This window comes from Diadema antillarum, unplaced genomic scaffold, assembly GCF_040938485.1.
Source record: "Diadema antillarum isolate AM-2024a unplaced genomic scaffold, OU_Dant_1.0 scf00000108, whole genome shotgun sequence".
NCBI classification, from domain to species: domain Eukaryota; kingdom Metazoa; phylum Echinodermata; class Echinoidea; order Diadematoida; family Diadematidae; genus Diadema; species Diadema antillarum.
The window spans coordinates 464,195-489,576 of record NW_027270997.1 but is presented as its reverse complement, the minus strand read 5'-3'; the positions used below and the strand labels follow the sequence as shown (position 1 = coordinate 489,576).

At 38.5% G+C, this 25,382-nt stretch overlaps 1 protein-coding gene across 1 annotated transcript in view; it reads left to right on the top strand.

Annotated features, from left to right (window-relative positions):
* The first annotated feature begins 302 nt into the window (after window positions 1-302).
* Window positions 303-25,382, top strand: part of LOC139719311 (uncharacterized) — a 43,681-nt gene continuing 18,601 nt past the window's right edge. Inside the window, exons 1-2 of the mRNA XM_071630731.1 lie at window positions 303-775; window positions 11,924-12,079. Of these exons, the coding sequence (XP_071486832.1) occupies window positions 11,986-12,079 (94 nt within the window). The 5' untranslated portion in view covers window positions 303-775; window positions 11,924-11,985. The remainder of the gene's footprint in view (window positions 776-11,923; window positions 12,080-25,382) is intronic.

The following is a 25,382-nucleotide window of genomic DNA, read 5'->3' as shown; positions in this document are numbered from 1 at the left end:
TACAAGTGCACATTCTTAAAGCAGTGTTGATTGAGTGGTTTGGGAGGAGGTGTTGACTCTCAAAGGCATGTTGACATACGCCAGTAATCAAATGCTGGTACGGGTTCCATCGAGTTCCAGAGATGGGCTAACACCGAAGAGCTGGAGGGACGCATGTCAAGGCGGGGAAGCCCCTAATTACGTCACATTTATGCCTTGTCATTGCCTTGCGCCTTGTTAGTTCCCTGCTGGTATTTCCCGTTTACCAACTATAGAGAAATATAGCTTGGTGTCCGAAGCCTCGACATTTCACAGGAGAGGGGCTGTCCTTAGAAGTTTCTCTTTTGGCACTCCGTGGAGTGTGGGTCTACTCAAATCATATAGCTTCACGTTCTTCCGAGCTCAAAGCCTGGTCTTGTAAGGGAATTTCATAGATAACGTTCCACCGTATAGACCCATAACCTAGATGCTCTATATACGTGCATAGACGTGTTCAAGTTCACTTCGTGGAAACGTTTCTCGATCGAGGCAAGTGCGCGATAGTTACTGATCTGGTTGTGTGATGTGATGAAACGTACCGAGTGCCTTATTTCGATTTTCCCAAAACATTTGCGGTGCAGTTCGACTTGAAGGAGGTTTTGACCATCTCTTGGAAGCTCCATGTGTGAATGGACGCAGTTACATCCACAGCGAGAGAAGTGACGCCTGGTATCTGCAATATTATTGATCCCAGTCACTCAGCAGACAGTCTTTCCCGCTATTTCTGTGCCCGTTTTTGCTCGACGAATTGATATGCGTAAGTTAATCCGAAAACTATAGATTGTATAACAGTTCAAAGAAATGTAGACTACAGATTTAAAGGAAATAGTAGTATCATTTCATTCGATTTCATTTTAGTTCGAATTCGTTCCTCCATTTCACAGCGATTCCATTGGGCACTGTTGTGGAAGGAGCTTCCTATAATATTGCAGGTTGTTTCTTGTAGAAAAACAAATATTAAAAAAAGTAAGAAATGGAAGTCTGTTTAGTACAGAAAGGCTATATAGGCATACATACAAGGTCCTACTTCAAAGGATGTATATTCCACAGTTTGAAGTCTTTGTAGTAAAGAAACAACAACAACAACAATAATAACAACAACAACGACGGCGACGACGACAACGACGACGACCTACTCATGTATGCCCATGTCATGGCTTCTACTAAAACGCTGATTACTAGTAATTCAGTGCTTAATCACGTCTATGTAGGGCAATTTGTCTGTCAGTTGCAAAGACCCCCTCAACCATTAAACTAAGCCAAAGGATTAGGGTGCACCTAAACTCTTTAATGCCTAACATGTGCGAGATTTGGCGTCATCGACAGTTGAAATCTTACGGACGTTTCCCGAGAGTATGCGAACGAGCGTCTCTTGCTGCTTATACAGAGTGGAGAGGGGTTGCTGCTTACAGAGGTGGGGTAGGGGTAGGGGAGGGGTATAGGGGAGGGGTGTATTGCCAGACACACGTCACAGGTCTCGTCTGAGGTCTCGTCCTGCACACTTATATGTAATGCAGTATAGCAAACTCATACAGTCAAACCTGTCTATAATAGCGACCACCACCTGTTGTGGCCACCTGCCGCATGCGACCACTAAACACAATTCCCCCAAGAGAAAATAAAGCCATGTAAACGTCCCTGTCTATAGCGGCCACCTGTCTATACAGCGGCCACTTTATTCCGTCTCCCTTGACTGGCCGCTATAGACAGGTTCGACTGTACATTATATACAATCAATCTTAATGCATACTCAGATTGTGGTAAAGAGGGATTGTTCGTGCGATACTGACAGGTGCCTCATGATTAGTGTTACTACACAATTAATCCATGACTGAAATGAATGTTCTCAGTAGTAGGTGTATGGAAATGGTGATGGTGTCAATGAGAAGAATGACAATAGTGATTCATGATCCTTCTCTTTCCAGGTCTATCTGATATTTAGGGTAGCATCGTGATGGAACTGCACATCGATGAAGGCCCATCATAGCAAAATATAGGAAAAACAATGAACGGATAATACCAAACAAGATAAAGCCAATGATATCAGCAAAATGTTGCTTAACCAAACATAGGTTGTATTCTATTGACAGGTACCTTATCGTGAGCGTTGTCAAAGTTCAGCGCAACGAATTTTATGGCTGGATTTTGGGTCACGATCCCTTTATGTATAGTCACGACAGACGTGTTTGCACACAGATAATTCCTTTGAGTGCAAATAAAGCAGACATGTGAAACGTATTTTTATGACAAAAAGAGCATTCTGCGTAATCACAAGGATTTAAGAAGGAAGAGAACGGTTTCACGTTCTTTAATGCTCTCAAAGTGCGGCTAAAATATCTGATCTTCAAACACGAATTTTCTTCTATCATGCATGGAATTGTTTATTATCTTGTTATCATCCTATTGTCTTGCAACCTAATGAATATAACACAACACTGATTATGCTGCTCTGCGCATAATGCTTTTTTTTTTAATAAAGTGGGAAAACTGTAGAATTTTCATCAATGTTTAATAGGTAAAACCATAATTTATTAGAAATTTGGTGACAAGTTATTTATTTTGTTTTATTTTATTTTCGTGTGTGTGTGTGTGTGTGTGTGTGTGTGTGTGTGTGTGTGTGTGTGTGTGTGTGTGTGTGTGTGTGTGTGTGTGTGTGTGTGTGTGTGTTGATAGCATTGGCAAAGCTCAATTACAATTACGTATGTGGTGTCATCTATACTTGACGTGGTATCGAATACCACACAACAGTGGCACTAGCTCGTATAAATGTCTCATTGTTCAGGTAAACTCCGCGTCACATTCATATGACTTCAATGAGAAAAATGAGTGTTGTACTGGTAAACTAGTCATCATTTCGCAACTTTTCCTGGCGGCTATAAATAGAAAGACAGTGATCTACAAAATAGTCAATGAGTAGACAATATAGTAACGATTAGTGGCCGCACAAACTCATCATTGCGAAATTGTTGAAGCACTGGAAGGGATGCGATTTCTTCCTCTTTTAAATCTATGTAAAAATGAACTATTGCAGAGATTAATGTACAGGCGAAGTGGAGCTGCAATGAAAGACCATTACGTCACCTTACCTGATTTGCATAATGGATGTGGCTATCACATATTGCTATTCCGTGAGCATGAGCGCACGATGAATTTCAAGATTTCTTTCTCTTTCTTAATTTTCGTAATTCTTTCACAGATCTGTTTGTCAGTCTGTTTGTTTGTTTGTTTGTTTGTTTGTTTGTTTGATTGATTGATTGATTGTTTGATTTTGTATTTTAGAGTGGAATCTTCCTTTAATACCTGCGTGACAAACAGCCATTTCAGACATTATTGGCTGTCAAAGAGCAAGTTATCGCGATGCTTGAATTCATGCCTGATTTTTGGCTCCGATTCTTCCTCGAAGTCACACTGTCATCTTTACATTAAACAATTGAATACGGGTGACGCTTGAATGATTTTATGTTAGATACATACACGATTCAAAGACTCAAATGCGTGTTTGTTGAAGAAGGAAGTTCAAGATACCACTGTAAATAATCAGTCGTCTTTGATTCCTCTATAGCCGATATTGCCATAACGAACAGGTCTTTAAAATATTTGGACTTTGTTCGAGTATTACGATTTCCAGTGAGTTATATTCTGCAGGGAAGGGCGTAACCTAACTGGGGGCAAACAAAAGAACTGGTCTACGTGCGATTAAGTTGTATCGGTATGGAGATATGGCAAGGACTGATCTTTTCCCTGGTTTTATTGGCAAAGGAACGTCATGGTACATACATATGGGAACAGAAGCGTAATTGTAAATATGCCCTATACCACGTTTGTCATTCCACTCCAGTTTTCCCCGGGAGAGTAGGGGAGGGGGGGGGGGGAAGAGGTATTCCTATTTTGATTTGTCAATAGCATATATTACACATAAATTGCAAAGACCTTCGACATTCTGGCTTACAAACGATTTTCTTGATGCAGATCACAATGTAATACTATAGGGTCCTACTGCAGTAGTTGAAGCTAATTTGTTCAATTCGGGTTGGGAATATAATGCGATGGGCATGAATGCACAAAGGAGAATGCAATTGCGAAAATAAACACAGACACCTTGCCTGGTACGCAAACAGTCAGTCGACAACCGCGAAGAAAATTCCCCGAGATGTGGGTGTTATGATAATTAGCAATATACATTTCGTAATGAGTGACTCGCTTATGTTGCGGCCCCGTATTACAGAGATTTGTGCAATTCGTGCTGTGCAAATTCGATTTAACAAAACAACGGCAATTTATACAAACATTTATCAATCGACTCATGAATTCAGTACTGTATTCTGATTGCACTGGGAGGCCCAGTTTGATTCCTTGTTCTGTTCACTTGCTGATATGGAATTCGAGTAGCACCATTAAAAAAAACACACGCACACACAACCCTGCATGAGATATATCACCAGCTGTTCTCATTCTTTATTCTTTGTTCTTTATTCAGATTCAATAGATGAAAATCAATAAATTATAATCTCATTGTCAGCGGACAACTGGCGTGACCGAAACAAAAATTCCCCGAGACTTGAATGTTACTATATACAATTAGCTACATTTCGTAATGTGTGACTCGCTTAATACGTTACGGTCCACCTCACAGAGACTTGTGTAATTCGCTGGGTGCAAAGTTTGGTAAAAACGGAAACAAAAAACACTAAGTCATTAAACTGATGAAGAACTTCCTTCTCAATACACTAGGAACCCCAGTTTAATTTCTCATTCAATATTTACTTGCTTGTATAGAGTTCTAATAACATTACACAAAACAATCCTGCTTGGAATACAGGTACATGAAGATTTTTTTTTCTTCACTATTTATTCTTCATTCAATGTTAACGTATTGTGAAATGTTAGAATCTCACTCTCAGTGATGATATATACACAAAATTTACACGAATCCCCTTCCTCTTCGCACAACGTGCGTTTTACATCAAATAACAAAAACAAGAAGAAGAAGAAGATAGTAACTGGATAAAACTGAGGCCTTCGTGATATTTCCTAGTGACCACGCCCATTTCCCTTCTTGTCAATCTACCCCCCCCCCCGTCTTTTCCCTTTTTTCTGCGTTGTTCGGGCTATAACATAACACGCTTCTCCACTAAACAGGAAATCTACTCCTGAGGCGTCTCATATATAGGAGGCTAACAATTGTACGTCAACCCCAAGTAAACAAACAAAGACGAAAAAACAAACAAAAGAAAATAAACAAAACACAAACAACAACCGAAGGCAGCGATTAATGTATTGCTCGCGGAAGTAGTCGATATTTTTTTTGTTTGAATTGAAAATAAACGAAAATTATAAAACTTATGACGAAAAAACAAAAGAAAATAAACAAAACACAAACAACAGCAGCGATTAATGTATTGCTCGCAGAAGTAACTGATATTTCTGTTTTGTTTGAGATGAAAATATACGAGAATTTTATAGCTTGTGAGTGATATGATTCTTAGGTATTAATCTCACGAAAACTGGATAGAAGAGAAAACGGTCTGCAATACCATTATACAAAATACTACAAGTACAACTCTACGTGAGATTTGATATGCGTGGGATAGCTAAGAGCAAGATTATGATACTGCTGTCAGTAAAGTGATAAGTAATGTCAAGATATAGGTGATGAACAAAGTCTGTGTTTATTGCCTGTCTGAGATATTTGAGGAATTATATGAATTATTATCGAGCTCCATATTTCTTTTGACTGCTCCAGATTCTTCAGATTATAGGTCTACTAAATTGGACTGTGGCAAATGACGGTTAAGCATGTGGCATGGGAAAAAATGAAAATGATGATGATTATATAACATTAGAAAGTTGTAATGACTTCTTGGAGGGACGGGGTCAAATTACTATAATTACCTGTACTTAAAGCCATTATGCTCATGATGTTTCATGCCAGAAAAGTACAGTGTGTTTCTTTTCCCTGTACACAGAATATCCGGCTTCTTGTCACCGCCGGTCATGACCTCGCTTTCACTTCCGTTCTCACGTCTTATCATTTCCGGTATTCTGGCAATATTTAGAACAATAGACAATAAAGCGGTATGTGTTCATGTGTGTGTTTAAGCACTAATAATGATGTGATTAGCACTCACATAACAAATAATGATGGCTGTTTGTTTGAGAGTACAGTTACTTGATTATGTTAGGCAACTGCGAGTGTCTAGAAATGGTTTTATGAATTTATGCAATCCTCGCTGACATCATTTCCCTTACGATGTTGAAAGAAGTTGTTTGCATGCCATTATCACATTACAAGATTTACACTATGAATGGTAATTAAGGGCGTTGCCTGTATTGTTCCCTTGCATATTTACATTCGGGAAGTGCGTATGTCCCATCCATTATGTCTCTATTGCATTGTTCTCAACAGTCACAAGAGTCCCCATTTTATCAACTATTATAATGTAACATTCCTAGCTTCGTAAGAGAGCACCAGTCTTACATTGTATTATTCGCACCTCTCTGCTTGTTCCTGGTAAAGGCTTCGTTTGGTTGTTGTCCCAGAAATGAGTGCACTTAATGGTTTAGTTAATTCTGATGTCGCACGTATACCCTGATCCATTCCGGTGATACTGTCACTGCTCATTTCATATAGACCCATTGACCTGAAGTCCCTCATTCCAATCATAACACTGCCCTTTACATTAATTGCACTTGACGAAAGGACGTCACGGCTGTCACGAATGTTATAAAGGGTCTATTTTGGTGGAAAAGTCTTATTTGTTGTGTAAAGTCTTCATTGACATAGCGAATAAGAGTCCCACGTGTTACTCTATAATGGATGTGATTTTATTATAGTTTCCATCAAAACGTTAAACATAATGAAAACGCACAAATACACATAAACACGCACACACAGAGATTCAGACAAGCACAATACAACCCCTAGCGTACAATAACACGTGCGATCGGCAAATAGTGAGTACCGTGTCAGTGTGTTAACAATTAGGAACATCCTACGTGATTAAAAGTCAAAGTGAGTGATAAATAAGGCAATGTTGGTGTTCTTGGTAAACACGTTAAGTACATCGGATTAGAAGGCAGGGATACATTTCGCACGGGGTGACGACATAAGGCGTAAACAGAGACGATATTGGAGGGGGGGGGGGGCAGGGGGAAGAAAGTGGCCGGAAAAATGTTTATGTATTACATTAACTTATAATCTTCAACCTTTCATCATATTCCGGTTTTTTTTTAGAGCGTTAATGATCATTATAGAAATATACTAATTTCTTTTTCATTTTACATGTATTCCCAAACTGGATTTTATATACTAATGTTGTAGGCCTACATAAGAGCATTGCAGACTTTTGTCAAGTAATTCCCTAACAAATTTTGCACCAAAAATTGAGATCTGCACGTTGATAAATCAATTTCGCTTATATTCGTGGCTACAGTGTGCTATTGCATTCGATACCTAAAAGATGTTTTACATTGCGACTAGTGCTTAACATTGGATGCTTGTATAATGCAGAAGAGCCTTTCAAATTTTTAGGGAAAAGCAGAAACAACAACAGACCAGACTTTATTGTTTATGAAAGTAAAGGTTGTGTTAATATTGCTTGTTTTGTGAGCTGACGGGTTCAAAGTCGGTTTGCTTACAATAAATATGTATCAGTAATTGGAACGATCAATAGTATAGGCCTACCACGATGAAACGAAAACAAAAAAGAGAAATAATAAAGTGTAAATGACATGTTTTTACACTCTCTGCCGGCAAAGACATAACGAAGTGGAAACAAACAAGCAAGCATAGTATACGTTCACTTAATAATGTCTTTGATCGCGATGAAATCGGATCCATATCGGAAGTCGCGGGCAGGCAATCGGAAATGTGACATGCGTTGCACTCGTTTCCAAGGAAAAATTTGGCGGGAAATGACCCATCCAAAGTGACAGTGGGTCAGACACACAACCCACGGCTTTTGAAGAATCCCGTCTGTTGTGTTTTTTTTTTCCCACACCATCTTTTCTGCTGTTTCGTATACATTCTAGCAATGTACTGGAAACCACAATTCATATTTGTTTATTTTATTCCTGCGTTCCTTTTTCATACAAGAATATAAAGGGAAGCCAACTGAACAAAGTTAGTGAGTATTAGCATTTGAACAGTGAATTACATGGAAGCAGGTTAATTGTTGACTTTAAATGTACAGCACAGTTTTTCTTAATGATACAAATCGATGACGAGCAGGTGTCTTCTACTCCGATGAGATGAAAATAAGATTTCACGTATACCTGCTGTTCAAAAGACACATTTAATAAGTCTATTATCACTCACATTAAACACCTGAGTGCTTAATGTACGCAAATCAAAAAGTTCTTGTTTTCTTGCAGAGTATGCAATTCAATTCAGATTTGATGTTCTATAGCCTGTGGACAATTTCTCCAATGGTGACTTATAATTGTGTTGACAGGCCGCTAAACTAAAACATCAATTATGACGATAATGTTGACAGTGTTTGTAGTTCTACTTCTACTATTAATAGTAATGATTATCAACATGAAATTATCGTAGATGTATGAATCATATCTACGATAACGATTAGTGTAATGACTGTGATGTATGTATGTCGATGTAGATTTAAGTTATCCTTGTGATTAGGAAGGAAACTTATTCACTCTGGTTAGATGAATTTATAATTCGACGAGATGTATGGAGCTTGATATACCAATCATAATCCTAATGCTGATAATTAGCATCATCAAATTAGCAATCATACAATCATGATTATAGCATAACATCGATGATGACGTCACTTATGACGAGGGCAAAAATTTATGCGAAAAGATCGCTAATCCAAGTCACGTCATTTTTCCATGTACTTTCTTCGAAAAATGAATTCAATTCAATTCAGTTCAATTCATTTTCATATTTCTCAATGAAGGAATGTACATCAAGTGTAATGAAAAGAAGTGAATTAACAGTCAATTAATGTAAAAATATAAAACATGGCGGTCAATATTTGTAATTTTGGCTCTATTCATAAATTCTTAAGAAATATGATGAAATCTGCTTAGAAGCAATTCATTACCCTTCCCAAGTTCACACCAAGTAAAGGGGAGATTTGTTCACGATGACCAAGTATAAGGGAGATTTGTGTGTACCCTTTACAGAATCGAGTTCGTCGCTGACACGCCCAGTAAAATAATGCCCCCAACGAGGGCATCTTCCTCCAGGTCTTCAATTGACTTGTGACGTGTATTAACCAGGCGACGCTAACCCAACACCTGTAATTCCTCACTTTGCGCCAAAACTGACGTCGTCTACGAGTTTGAAGTAACCCTCTCTTCCAGGAAGGCTGTTATAATTCAGTAATCTGAAGCTAATAATCTCACTAGTGTCGTTAATTCGTTATTTCTCTCATTGTTGTATAAGACGCTCCTAGTACCTCCTTGATGTAGCTAACCCCTCAAATTAGTTTCTGTCCTATCCACGGTCACAGAGTTTCTCTTCGTCCGGATAAAAACCCATTCGTTGAGTGACAACCCTCGTACGTACATTATGACGCCCCAGTTAAAGGGATAGTACAGTATTGGTGGAGATGAGAATTGGGCTTTTAAATTGTTGCGAGATACCAAGAAAACACTTATATAGCACAGAGCATACCATTTTAAAAGGAATTCAAAGTTTATTTGATTAAAATCGGGTGTGGAATAACTGAAACATCCAAAAACAAAGTAAAACAAAGCGATCGTTACAAATTGTGGGTCCCACACTTTATTAGAATCGCTCTTTTTTGGATATCTCAGCCATTTCAAAACCAATTTTAATCAAATAAACGTTGAATTCCTCATAGAATTACATGCTCTTTCATATTTCATAAGAGATTTCTCATTATCTCATCTAAAAATGTTAGAAACCTGAAATTAGGTCTCAACCAGAACTGTACGATCCCTTTAAGAGATTACTTAGTATGCAAGTTGCGGGCCTGTAGAAACCAAAAAGACGGGACGCCGACTGTAATTTTCACGCTGTGCGTCGAAGCACAGTCATGGTATCTACGGGGATACAGTTTGCCGTGCACCTCCATACCATTTCTGCTTGGATTCATAGGATAAACTCAGAGAAATAGAGAGCCAGTAGTTTTTTCTCAAAAATTGAATCTAAAACAAGTATTTTCTTTCAGTTTGTTTTGTTTGTCCACTTGTAAAAAATAAGAAACTGAATAAATCAACGACGATTTAACTATGATGTGACAAAAACAGAGATAGCTTGATTTGCTACTAACTATTTTTGTGGACATACAAGCGCATGAGAGAAATATATGGTATACATTGTATTTGTAAACATATACATATTTTAAGATTCACGCAAGACAGTGGAAGAGACCGTCATCGAAAAACAGTGTGCTTTATTCGGATGACGGTCAAGTAAGATACGGACAGAGAAAATATTTTATACGTAATTATGATGAATACTATTGACTAAAAACATAATGATTGTAAGTATATACGTATGTCTGTATAATGATTATGTATGTATAGGCGTATGTTGTATATATGTATAGAGGCACAGGTATGTATTCTTGAATATGTTCATCAAACAAACTATAAGAGTAAAATCAAGGAGGCGTCTCTCTATCCACATCCCTCGCAAAATACAGACAGGCGAAGAAGAAAGGAAGTGTATAGTCGAACGGTAGAGGGCGGAATGCAGTATTACTACTGGTAGACGATTGGTGATGTCTACCCGTATACACGGTATACGTAGTCGTATTCTTTCTTCTTCTTTTTTAATCTACTGTAGAATTTCACATTATTATAGTCCACACTTAGGATTGACGTTCAGAGGACACCATGAATCAATGTGTATGTGTGTGCTTAGAGATACGGCAAAATGAGTGAGGTGAATGTGATGAATTATTATGTCGCATGATACATTTTGAATTCAGTGTTGGTTTAAATTTTCATCGCCGTTACCAACGGGTTGTGGAATCGAGCGTTATAGGGGTCGATCTTGCCGTTGTGCCTCCTGTTGGGTCTCTTTTTCAACGGAAGAGAGGAGGAGGGGAGGAGGGGAGGAGGGGAGGAGGGGAGGAGGGTTTACCGATAGATGGGATGGCTGTTTAATAGAAGCTAGTGTTTTTGACTATGTGTTTTCTTCGTGCGTCTTCTTAGTGTGTCCTTCCAAGAATATGTTTGTTAGTACTACTTCATTCTCTGTACATTTGAGAAATGTTAATATAATTTTATCAACAATGTATTTCTGTAGTACATGCATTGCCGTTTTGCCCTTGTTTTACAGTGGCGTGTGCCTCAGTTTTGTGCGCTGACTTGAGGGGAAAAAAATGAATGATCATTATTTTCCGTACAAAGAAAAAAACAAACATATGAGCTCAATCGCGCACTAACAACGAATGCCATAAACCCAAAACACTACATCGAATAGAAATCCTTCTGTCCAGACATGAACAGAATACAACATTGGTCAACAACAACAACAACAACAACAACAACAACAACAACAACAGCAAAACCACCACCACAACTACAACCACCACCACCACCAACAACAACAAAACCACCACCACAACTACAAACAACAACACCGACGACGACGACGACGACAACGACAATAACAACATCAACATCAATATCAATGTCAACAATAGCAATACCAGACTCGATTATTACATTTACATTAATGTGTTAACTAACTTTGTTTAACATATTGGTGACATCACAGGTAGCCATGGACACCGAACAAATCAAGCGAGAAAACTATTAATTACGTGGTGACAATAAAGGAAAATTATAGAAAAGCGTTTGTTTAATCCTGAATCCATCCATACCTTTGTATGATAGTGAGTCGTGTCGATTGACGTTGGCTTTATTTCGCTTGTTCTTTCATATCGTTCTGTTTCAGGGCGTCGCTGACTGCTTGAAGAAGAACTTTTCAACCTAGACAGAACACACCAGAGAAGCAGTATGGGGAATCTACTCTCATCGAAGAAACATAGGAAGATCAAGGACGAAGAGGGCGCCATACAAGATGACGAGAATGAACAGTCTGTCGCAGGGGGTGAGTCGAGAGCTTACAAAACACAACAAAATACTACGACCTGTACACGTCTATATTTTCTTTTTTATCTATTGACATTCAAATCAATGATAATATATGATATCATAAGCTGATGCCGCTGTACAAACAGAAAAATCACACATTTTTGGCGCAAATAACAACAGAGGTACTATACCTTTCCTTCATAAAATAATAGTCTCATAAAACTTGCGGTCTTTGCACAGAACTTAGTTCTGTGGGTCTATGCGGTCGAGAGAGAAAAAGAAAAGTGCGCCATCTGCGGTATAATTTGATCCTGTATGTCACATAATAGTGAAGTTCTTTTGCGGTCGTTTTTTCTAGAGGAATTGAAATAACTGTTCGCTTACGTTCAAAGCAGAGTAAAGCTTGCATATTTTTTTTATGCGATCGCTGTTCAGTTATCGTCATTTTACCTTTTTATCTTTAAAATGTTTTGGTTTCATTTTTTTTTCACCGTAATTCGCTGATAGATTTTTGGTTCGAAATGACGAACGCATGTATTGTGTGCAATGCAGGAGCTGATTGGTAAATGTATCGTACAATTAATGTATCTGTTACCTGAATAATGAAAGCAACAGAGCATTATAGTAGTGTGGACAATCGTGGAAAAGGTCAATGTCTAGGAACTTTTATGCCCAGTGTGGTTAAATTTTCGAATCAGTCATGTATGTATGGATGTAGGCTTGTGTGTATGAGTACTGTGTGTGTAAAAGTATGCATGCGTACGATTACGAGTGGGGGGGGGGGGGGCGGAGTAGTCGAGCATGCGGCGTATTCTTAGCCTAATTTGATTCCAGCAGATCATTAGAATCGCAAACTACCACACCGATCAGCAGATCATCAGAATCGAGTCATCTGTTGACTCGCTGCCAATAATGTCATGGCTAAGAATGCGTCACACCATGCCAGACTATAAGAGGAAAAGTCGAATGCGACGTGGTGGTCTCTCACTGGTGTGGGAAAGAATAAACTAATCAGGATTTGCCGTAGATGGGGTAGTACAGTATGACTAATGAGAGTACCTACGATAGCTGGTTTTCGTTATTGGATATAAACCAAACTACAGTCTGCTGCAGCACTCTCTTCATTTGTAATAACCCCAAGCCACTGATGACGAGATAATGGAACCTGGGGGCGGCCCCGTCGCCTTGCACATTCAAAGCCATTAGACTCAGACTTTTCCTCCGCCATCATCAGTGCCCCCCCCCCCCCGAAAAAAAAATACAATGCAACCATGGAGACAGTCGAATGCATAAACACTGTAGTTACATGGCAACAGAGGATTTTGCTCTCGATATCATTTAATAACGACTCTATATGAAGTAAACCACTGTGACTGCGAAAATAAAGAAAGAGACAAAAAAAAAACACCAGAAACAAACACAAATTTTACACACACGTAAAGACAATAAACACCTACACGTAAACACACACACAAGAGATTAAATATTTGTGATATGCGTGTACAAATTATGTATTTGTATGAATTTAATATACATGCAAATATATAGAATCATGCAATATATTTGCATATCTATCTGTCGATTAACATATACAATAGTGACCATGAAATGTCATGCCGTCTCGTAACGAACGGAGACAAAAAAAAAATTGTGTGAACCCATACTTGCATGCTGTTTATATTTTTATTATTGGTCATGTATCTTACGTCACTCATGTAGAATGAATCCATGCTTTCTTGTCCATGGATTCATATTTCATATTTCATATTTCAAAATTCTGAAAAGTCCAGATTCCTTAAATTGTAACATTATATGCAGATTAAGGAGAGATTATATCTATTTTTATGGTATGTTTGCCAAAAATAGACGTTCCTATGACGTTGACTCACTCGCACTGCATGCCTGTCTCAGTAATCACGAAAAATGAGAGAGGGAAAAACCGCAGCACTTCGAAATAAAGTAGAATGTTAGGAAGGTGCTACATTTTGAAATTGAAAATGACAAAACAGCTTTAAAAAGATACATGAAAGACAGTTCAAACGGCAGAGTATGAAAAAAAAAAATCAGGTCTTCTTTATCCAGGGTAGCCTCTTCAGTGTTGACTGCTCTACCTCTGCCATTATGACTATAACTATAGCTGTTGCAGGGTGAAAAATCACAATTATCAAATATTTACACGAACATTTTAAGCAAACCATACACCATTAGTATGTAGACATTGTCTCCCATAGCTAGAGTTATTTTTACAATAATTATAATTATTTCCTTAAGTGAAATAAAAAAGGTTGTGGGGGAGGGGAGATGTATGCTGTAGTAAACGCGTCAGTTAAGTAAACATCTGCTTCGTACTTTTCCAATTTGTTTACCTTTGATGAATACAATACTGTACAGTATGTAACAAAAATGTACTGTTTTTTTCTTGTTTAACCCATTGTTTTGTATTAGTGTGAATCATTATTTCTACATACTTGTCATTCTATATTTCTGTAGACATAGAGGGCACCATTGTAAGGCAGTTAGCAAACTGAATGTTCCTACCTTGTGTTTATGTATGTGTGTGTGTTTTTTTTTTGTTTTTTTTTTAAAGAAAACGAATAAATAAAATAAATAGACACAGGTAAGCAGTTGGTCGATACCTTTCCCCTCTCGAGCTCAATCCATTCGGGCTGGAGTAAGCTTGGCACAACTTCAAGTTATGTTATACATTCCTCATACATTATACATTCCCATTTTGATAATGTACTCATACGAGTTCAATATCATTGTATCTATATTCAACTCGGATAGTGCGTTGGAATATGAACTGCTTGTGAAGGGGATATGCTAATTCTATTCTTTTTTAAACACTTTTACTATCAGAATAAGCAAGATGTCTACAAACTTTGCGATGGAGATAATGTCTGCTACTGTCCTTATAGTTCGTCCTATGATACAATTGGCTGTGCGATATGAAATGAAGAGAAAAACTAAACGATTAACACATTTACATAAAGCAATGAAGTAAGCGGCTGTAAACGCCGATATTTAGTGTACGGTGTTCATTCCAAGTAATAATGATTAAATAAGTAGCCTAGTCAAGTTTCCATCCCCATCTATCATATTTTTCTTCCTCTTATTTCTCCCTATCCCACTCCCTCTCTAACTTTCTCTCTCCTTCTGCGTCTTTAATCTATGTAACCCTCAGCTCTCTTAGGTATCACATGATTCATGATCTCATGATTTTTTTTTTCAGACTGCGCTACTGTTTCACTGTAGCGCTGCGTTAAGCCTTAATATTCCCGAACTAGCTCTTCAGATTTTGAAAATATCACATTCCATTACAGAATTGCGCCAATCGCGATGCAGCATTTGATACGCATAATGATTTAATATCTTTATCAGATCTTCATCAGACTCATATGTCTTCTTTTTCGAGATTTTATTTTGATCATCATCATTATTATATTTTTTTTAATACAAGACATTGGATGAGAAATTCGCCTGCGGTTCCCCCATAAAGGTGACAGTGAGACATCGGCAAGTGGCGATTTCACCGTAGGCGGCGCTAATCCTAATGTGACTTAAAATTGCGACACATCGATGGAATAATCCGCCCTGCTTTTAATACTAGTATAGGTATAACATGTAATACGAATTTGCCAACTCGTGATATCAGTGTCTCGCACTTCTAAATTTGCTGGCTTTATGTGCTGTTTTATCTAGAGGGAACTACACTTCGCTGGTGTCGCCTTATTTTTGTTCGACATTGTGCTAGCTATCCTTGTTTAGCTGATCGCCGATAGAAGTTGCAGAATTACCGACAACGTTTCTCATTTCTATAATTGTCATGGACCATGATGAGTGCAAAATATTTTGTTTCAGAGTTGAATTGTGTGGATATTTTGAACAAAGTACATTACAGAGGGAGGGCTACTAATCTCGGAAGAAAATACGGTAATAATGCCAAAAAAAAATTGAATTTCCGCTTCCTCTCCATCATAAAGAAAAACCTACCACTGCCCGCCGCTACTAGCAGCAGCAGCAACAGCCGAGACAGCAGTAATATTTCCAGACGAAATTATTCTCAGGTATCGGCAGAAAAATTAATGAAAATATCAAGTGCATGAAGTCACGTAGCTGGACTGGGACGCTCCCAACGGCCGAACGTGTCTCAGCGTTGCGGTCAACACAGTAAGTGGCAGACTCATACACGTAGAAACTGCAAAGGGTCATGAAGTTCAATTCCCAGGCACTGATGTACCATAATGAATAACCAAACATTTAGTCCTTCATTATACTCCCCTATAGAGTCAGCCCTCCTTCCCACCCTCACGATCTCCCAAACCAATCACCCAAACACAAAACGACACTAACACATACATCAATAATATCTTATCAACTTTTCTTCACCCATTATACATCCAAACTTGGTAAGCGGCGAATGACGATGAATTTTGTAGGCTGTTCATTAATTTTCCCATTGCTGTTTTGGTCACTTATCATGGTTCGACTTTGTGTACCCTTACACGTTTCGTATCATATAATGTTTTGGTCTGGTCGTAAACGTTATACTTCAGAGAAAGGCTGACGCTCACCAAGTCCTCTAGACGAAGCCCAATGACATAATAATCTTGTACACCAAAAGATGTACGTCATGTAAGACACACCAGGATCAACACGTTGAACGCAAACGAACTACCCATGGACATTGATAGCTGTATTTCGGTATGATAGAAGAACAAAATGAAAAATCAAACACACACACACACACAAAGCAAAATAAAAATAACGACTATCACAAATAGCTGATTTGAAAAAAGAAAAGAAAAACCTCCGAGATGTTCTAAGTATCACAAGAGACAAAAATTGTAGCAACAACCTGAGGTCTTTTTATGTAAAATTTCACAAGTGCCTTTGTCATGTTGCCTACGTGCGATTTTGATACAGACTGTATTATTGGGATCATACACTGCAGTTCCCATGAAAGATTAGTTGTATAGCTAATGAGCGTGTGTGTGTGTGTGTGTGTGTGTGTGTGTGTGTGTGTGGGAGGGGGGGGGGACGGGTGTTAGTTGTAGTTCTCGTGGTTCTGTCAAGGGTAACGCCGCCTTCCCGCCCCATTCGATGTTCCCGCCCCGTTCGATGAGAAGAATGCGGGCTAGCGAAAGTCAGGCGATAGTTTGAGTTTTTGTTTTGTTTTGGCTTTTTAATGTCTTTCATGTTGTCTATTTTCTCAGTTTCATGTAAAGAACAAGTGAGTGTAAGTGTGTGCGCGCACGCTCGTTGGGAGTGAATTCTGCAGCCCCTGCATTTTACGTCACGCGAAATGGCGCATGCGTATTTGAAGTCATATCTTTATTTCAGTCACCTGCTGGACGAAAAAGCGAAGAAGACGTTATACAACGACGTCACGAAATGATAACACCGATGATATGAACAATTTATTCTAGGCGCAAATGCGCAGTCTGACAGAGCCCTAGCCGTAACCAGCCGAGGCGCCTTGCTGTTTTTTTCGTGACCTCAGTTCTAAAACTTAAATTTTACATCACTTGCAGTTGATTAAAACGCTGGGATACTTCCGTAGACGGAAGTTGAACGAAAACAAGAGTCGAAGATTGCGAAAGAATAAGGTGAATGTTTAGTATCATAATGATTTAATAGGACGGGTAACAGCACTACGCATTGATATTTCTGAATGACAATGTACCGAGAGAAGTTTATTTTTGATAAACAGAAGATCAATAAATAGCAAACATGACATTCCCAAACAATCAACTGCTGTGATTATATACACGGACAAGATACATTGTAGGCATTCTTGCCTTGTAATCATTCGTCAGCCTGTTTTTGCAAAGTGAGCTGAGTGAAAGTCAATATCATTTTCTTGTCATTGCTAGACGTGATAGAGCGCGATTTGATGTCAAAATATGACGCCCAACTTCCGGTGATTCGCTCCTTGCCGTGTATAACGACTCCAACTCTCTCTTATACCGTACCTAAAGTGGATGGGTCAACGATAGGGCGTGCAATTTTCGTTTTAGATTTATTGTGGTTTCACTTTATCATGCTCATATTTATTTTCCATAAGCTAAAATTTGCCCTTCCTTTCTCTGATCATCAACGCTCTTCTTGGTTCAGATTTCATGAGATTGCTTTGTTTTGCTTCCTGTCGTTTTGTTTTTGTTGTAAACTTTTCTGAATCACAATACCAACTTTATACTACAGTGAATAAACGAAACACAGTGGAAAACAAATCTTTGAAGATCTGATAATCAAAACACTGCTAATTTGGTGATTGTCATCACATTCATGTTAAAGGGGAATGAAACCCAAACATACATGTGGACTGAGTGTATGCGGGAATATCAGTAGAACACATCAGTGAAAGTTTGATTAAAATCAGACAATCAGTTCAAAAGTTATGAATTTTTAAAAGTTTGGTAATGAGACCACTGGATCAGAAGACTACTATAGATCATGACGTCATGTACGCAATATAAGATGTAAAGAAATTATGAAGAAAATTTCACAAAAATCCTTTTATGTGAAAAGTAGCCTACACGTTCGCTGGACTTGTTACTAAATGGGTGTTATATTCTGAAAGAGGCAAGTCTAGTGCTCTTTCATTATACTAGAAAAGTGAAAATATGTTGAAATTTATATGGTGTCATGAACTGTAGTAGTCCTCTGAACCAACGGTTTCGTCACCAAAACTTCAAAAATTCATAACTTTTGAACGGATTCCCCGATTTCATTCAAACTCTCACTGATGTATTCTACTAATATTGCTGCATTCATTCAATCAACATAAACATTTTGGGATTCATTCCCTTTTAATATTCATGCTAATTATTATATGAGAGACGAAAATGAGTAGTAATAATGATGATCATAATGATAACGACAAAACAGGGGAAGAGGGAGAGAGAGTATAGAAAAGGAGGGAGAGAACGGGAAGGTAGAGGGGAATAGCGGACAAGATGGGGAGACGGGGATTTGAGTAATGAGAACAATTAGCCTGCAATTAACGAAGTCATCATCGTGGATTATAGCCCGCATCGCCTGTTTTCTATCGGCTAATGAAGATATCTCTGCGAAATCTCGTCAAGTCGGTGAAGCGGAGAACTCGATCGAGATTCAGCGGTAATTCGATTGAGGATCGAGGGAGGCATGGACTTGAGCTTGGGGAGTTATGAAATAACCCAGATTTCGTCAACCGTCTAGACAAAGAAAAATGTCGTTCTACAACTTCGTGTATATGATACGTCGCCATGGTAACAACGTGAATGGAACACATGACGTAGCGAAATATTTTCTAATTACATTTCAGTTATACTCCATCTGTAGTTAAATACGTAGGCAGCCATGATTCCCACTACTCCCTTTCATTTTTGTCGTGTGTGTACTGTGTGTGTATGTGTGCTCACTCGGAAGTAATTCTGATGGTCTTTTTTATTCAATTTTTTTTTGTTGTTGTTTAAAGGGGAAATCCGCGACAAATAAAAGTTAGTCAAGAAGAAAGAGTGAAATCTTACAAGCACAACAGTTAAAGTTTGATCAAAATCGGATTAGAATTCAGGAAGTTATGAAATTGTGACGTTTGGCTGATTTTCACGAAACAGTTCTTGAACAATCAGTATTGACATATGCAAATAGTGAATGGATGGTGTCATCCCCTCTCAATTTGCAATACAGTTATATAATGTACATGAAGTCATGAAATTTCCAGTTTTTAGATCAAACGCAATTATGCTCCAGTCTCAAGTCCGCAGTACATCTGACTGATCATAGTTTTGAAGGTAGTCAGCCAGGAATAGAATTGTATTTTACACTTCAATAGTAGAAACTTTGAATTCTTTTGTCATTTTTTTTTTTACACGATCAATGGAAAATTGTGAGGTGATGACATCATTACTCACTCATTTGCATATCAACTGTATAGGGAAATTGTAGCAAACCTGGCGAAATATCACAATGTCATAATTTCCAAGGTGTTTTTCTGATTTTCATCAAATTTTCACTGTATTGCTTGCAAGATTCTACTTTTTCTTATCAGACTAACATCATTATGATCATAACTGGCCTTGAATTCCCCTTTATCTATTTGGGACGTTGCTAACCTCTACTTCTTGTGATGTTGACATAAGGTATGCATTGCTCACTCATTCCGCATTGATGTAATAATTGCATCTTCTTTTTGGGGGAGAAGGAGGATAATTGAGGACTACTCCCTTTGATGTCATCCAGAATAGAGCTCAAGGGGGATTATCCGCGGTGTAGGTGCGCTAGATTTAGTTCGAGATTAACATGGATGAGGGTGATTAACAGAGGTACGCGTCATCGTGGAGAAAAGTGACAGTTGAGGGGTGGGGTGGGGATATGGGAGGACGGAGGAGGGCGTCAGTACCACATACCTGTACCGTAGGGTGTTACGAACTTCTATTCGTGTTTCGCGTTGCCTTGGTAACACACACACCGGGTACACGACCTGGCCGGACATCAGCCATTCATCGTTCCGAGAATCCAATGGGTGCGTTATCGCGCTCACGTTTGCCCCTTTAAATCTTTGCGTGTAGCCATCTACCCACACCCTAGCCAGAAATTAACCACATTATTGTCAATACAAACAAACAAAGAAACCACGATCCGGAGAGTTAATGAATTTCCAATATTTTCAGCCGTGTTAACCAAGATTAAAGGTGACAGTGATGGGTGGTAACCATGGCAACCTTCCTGTCCCTCATCAGCATTAACGGCACAGACACCACTGCTTCCATTCTCATAGCAACATGGGTAGCACCACGCTCCACATCATTTCCATCGGAGGGTGGGGGAGGAGGAGGAAGCGTACAAGGATAAAATCATTATTTTTTCTTTCTTTTTTTAGTTGGACGAATGCGGTGGAATGGTGAAATCAAGGCAATCATAGTAGTTAAAGCCTAATCATAATTATGCTTTGACAAGCTATAACGAAGTCACGAGTTTAGATTCTATAGGCTTGAAAATGTTTAAAATCATAAGTCACGTAATACTGGTATTGCTTGAAATTTGTGCCTTGGCCATACATGTGTGATACTGTCGTTGTTTTCTTTCCCCATCTTTCCTGCATGCCTTTGTACTTTGCATACACTGTTAGTGTTTTAATACATGTATCGTTTAAAACGTCAGTGAAATAAAGTCGAATGCATTCTGGCGTCTCACAACCATACTCTTATAGGATGCTGTTCGTTATTCCGAAGGTTCGCTTTTCCGAAGGTTCGTTATTCCGAAGGTTCGTTATTCCGAAAGTTCGTTAATCCGAAACACACAAATTCCCTATACCTAGAGGTTCGTTAATCCGAAAATGAAAAAGGGTTCATTAATCTGAACATTTATGACATTATTCCGAAGGTTCGTTATTCCGAAGATTCGTTAATCCGAAAATGAAATTCGGAACAACAAACCTTCGGAATAACAAATCTTCGGACTAAAGAGCCTTCGGAATAACGAACCTTCGGAATAACGGGCTGTAACCCTTTTATCGACACAGAGCAGGATGTTTCTGTCACTGCACATTTCGGGTGTTCAGTGTTAAAGAGAAGTGAGAGGCGATGGTCTTAAAGCCACCTTTTAACATTGGGAGCAGTGATTAAAAACAATTCCAATTATCACATTTGATGCACATGTATACATAGTTTAGTTGTATCACAAAACACCCTATCATACAAAAATTTCGCGTAAAGCTGCAAAATAAGGAGATAGCACTAATTTTCTCAATAACTGTAGACAGTTTAGCGGTTCATTCTAAAGAGGTTCTTAATAAACACTATTGTTCACATTTTGTATATTTAACAATAATTAACATTGATTATACTGATTAACATTTTCATGTTGGTTATTTTCATCCTTAACTCACATTTTAGAACTATTTTGAAGCACTAAAGCTGTTTTTTTTTTCTTCTGCAAATGTTCGCACAGGGCTTTAAAATGCCAGGTGATGGAGAGGCCATTTGAACGAACAATCCGGGGCCTGTTTCATAAAACTTGTTATCAGTGACAAGTGTCATAGTTGTTATAAGCTACTGAAATCCTTGTATCTGATTGGCTAAGACCAAATTTATCACAGAAATGTGACAGTTGTCACTGATAACAAGTTTTATGAAACAGGCCCCTGAAGTCACTATCGGCATGATCGGACTGACACTTTTTCCCCCACGTTTTGCATAAACTTTCTTTGATTTGTCGTATCAGGTCGAAATGACATTTAAATAACAGCAATGACTGCGTTTGTTCTGAATACAGTTGTACCCCGGTATTTTACTTTCCCCTTATATACTGTAATGTTCTCAGCTCCTATACATTCGATGAAACTCACAGTGCACTTGATATATCCCGGTAAAGATTACGTTTGTTTGAATGAATAACGTTCAAGAAAAGTCAAAGTCTCGGAAATAGAGTTCAGGCCCCTAAAATATGACTACCTTTGACGGTAGTTTGAAAATAAATGTACATGTATTGGATACATGAATAGACAGCTATCATGTGTCTCCCACAGTGTCATGTCTAACATACACGATACACCTGCAGTTATAGAAAGTGGAAAATAGTACCGAGAGACGCACTTGTTAACGTAAATTTAGATATCTGGGCTATTTCAGTCAGAAGATATCCTTATTTTTAGGTGGTTCCGGCAATTTTTATTGTGGTATATTAGATAATAGCGAAGTTCTGATGAACCCGTGCTACATCCTTGATTTGACGAGTTTTCTTGACGCGTATAAAGAGATCAGCACTCCAGGTCTTTCCCCAGACACATTTTTTACTAACCTGTGCCCCTAAGAATAGAAGTCCAGTCACAGTCAGACGAGGGTTTATTATCGAGCCGCACGATTTTAGGAAGTTGACTGCATCTTTTCACCTGACATCATCATCATCTTATCACACACGCAGCACCTCTGAGGTCAGGGACCGGCAATTCGTTCCTTTATACGACGACGTGCGACGCCGCGTCTCTATCACCGAAGCTTCCCTACCGACGGTCATCCGAATGATAAAGGCATAATTTACCATTTGCAGATGAAACAAAAACCCAGCATTAGTGCTTTAGAATAGTTCTAAAACGTGAGTTATGGTTAGAAACAACCACTGTAAAAATTTGAATGGGTAAAATCGATGTTAAGTATTGTTGAATATACAAAATGTGAACAATAGTTATAATAAAAATGTTTCCAGACTAAACCGTCTACAGTTACAGTTTATTGAGAAAATACATATATTTCCTTATATTTTAGGCTTTATCGCGAAAATTTTATACGATAGAATGTTTTGTGGTACAACTGACCTACACATATGCATTAAATGTCATATCTTGAAATTTTTTAAAATCACTGTTCCCAAAGGTAAACAGGACCTTTCCCCAGTTTATTTCGCGAAACAATTTACAAATAGACATAAGATAAACAAAGGCGTTGTCAATTAAGGCTTCGTCCATCTTGAATATCATTGCACATAATTATTTGTGATTTTCTGATTTGTCACGAACTATCAAGGATCGACGTAGAGCTATTTATCTTTTGTACGCTGTTGTTGCTCTTCTTTGTCTTTGTGATGTTGTCATGGTCAGTATTTGCCTTTTTGTGGTTTTGTAACTCCTCATCTTACCCTAAAACAATATTGCCCTCTTCTAATTATATAGGCCCAAAGGAGCTTGAGTATAATTAGTTAACTTCGAAAGAATACATCCAGTTCGGCAAGTATACAAATTTCGCAGAGATGGATCCTGCACTTACAACCGAACAGGTTGATACAGATTTCAATGCGATGTGTGTGTGTGTGTGTGTGTGTGTGTGTGTGTGTACACTGCAAAAAGTCCGGTGTTAAATAGTGAACACCAAGCTGGTGTTAAGTTTTCGGTGCTCATTTATGGTGCTGAATTAACACCTACGGGTGTCATTTCCAAATTTTAAACTATTTTTTGAAGAGTTTCTTAGTAACTGCACTTCTTGTTGATTTTTAATTTAAACAAGACGATCAAGAATTTTACATTGAAATACTAGATTTTTGAAAAAAAGGGGAAAATAAATTTACACCAAAGTAACACCAGCTGGTGTGGTCCCTTATTGAAGCTGGACGGGTATCAAACCATTGATATTAACACCAGCAAATATCAAATCAACACCATGTGGTGTCATTTTTGAATTAACACCAGTACAGTGTCAAAATAACACCAGGTACAGTGTCAAATTAACACCACGAAGTGTCAGGTGAACACTTTTCAACACCATCACAGTGCATTTTTAACACCTGTGGGTGTGGTCCTTTATTGAAGTTTGATCGGTGTTAGATTTAACACCCGTGGTGTTAAATCTAACACCGATGTTTTTACAGTGTACATTCATCACTTATGACAGGTATGAATCTCATTGCTACAAATCAGATAAACACATCGCTATGCTGCTGTGTGATTGAACGATATGACACGTATATGGACTAAGAGGAACAAATTAACACATCTCTTACGACAGTCTAAAATCCCTAAGGACTTTGCACAGGGCAGACCTTGTTCCAACATATTATATTCAGATATGTATCGTCAAAATACCTGAGGTATGTGACTCTTTTCCCGACATGGTGATGTCATTTCTGAACTAGAGAAACACGAGACAAATTGAGTGCGAATGTTTGTATGTGTGTGTGTGTGTGTGTGTGTGTGTGTGTGTGTGTGTGTGTGTGTGTGTGTGTGTGAGTGCGTATATACATGCAAACATCTCATAATCATGTAAAAATTCTTTAATTTCTCTTTTTTTGCGGGGGGGGGGGGGAGGGGAGACTTGTTTCCTAAAATAAACACGACATTAAGGAAGGCTCGATTTGCAGGTGATTCACACCTCTGTCGGCGCTTTGAAATCAAACAACAATGCTGTTTTACGTCACTTCGATTGAAGATTAGGCGAGACCGAGGTTACCGACAGAGATATTTCGCTCCGCAAATATCTCGGGAGACCTGCGCGAGAAAACTAATTCGGACACGCACGAGATAAGACAAGCCTAAGAGGGAGGGCCTTCATTCATGTATTGTTACGTCAAGAAGCTGCACAAGAGAACAATACTGATGCTTAGGACGACATTGTTTAAGGGGGATTCCAGACCAGTTGCCCGTGTCCAGCTCGAGGCTTTCTACCGGGCTTCTGAATTTAGTAAACATTGGCAACATAGACACATTCTGCTGCTATTTATGTGGGTTTTTTCTCGGCCTAAGCGCTCGGAACGATGAACATTGACCACGTCACAACTTCTTTGTCCAAAATATTAGGTGTTGATGATGACGCGCAAATGACTATAATGTACTGGTATTTTACTAT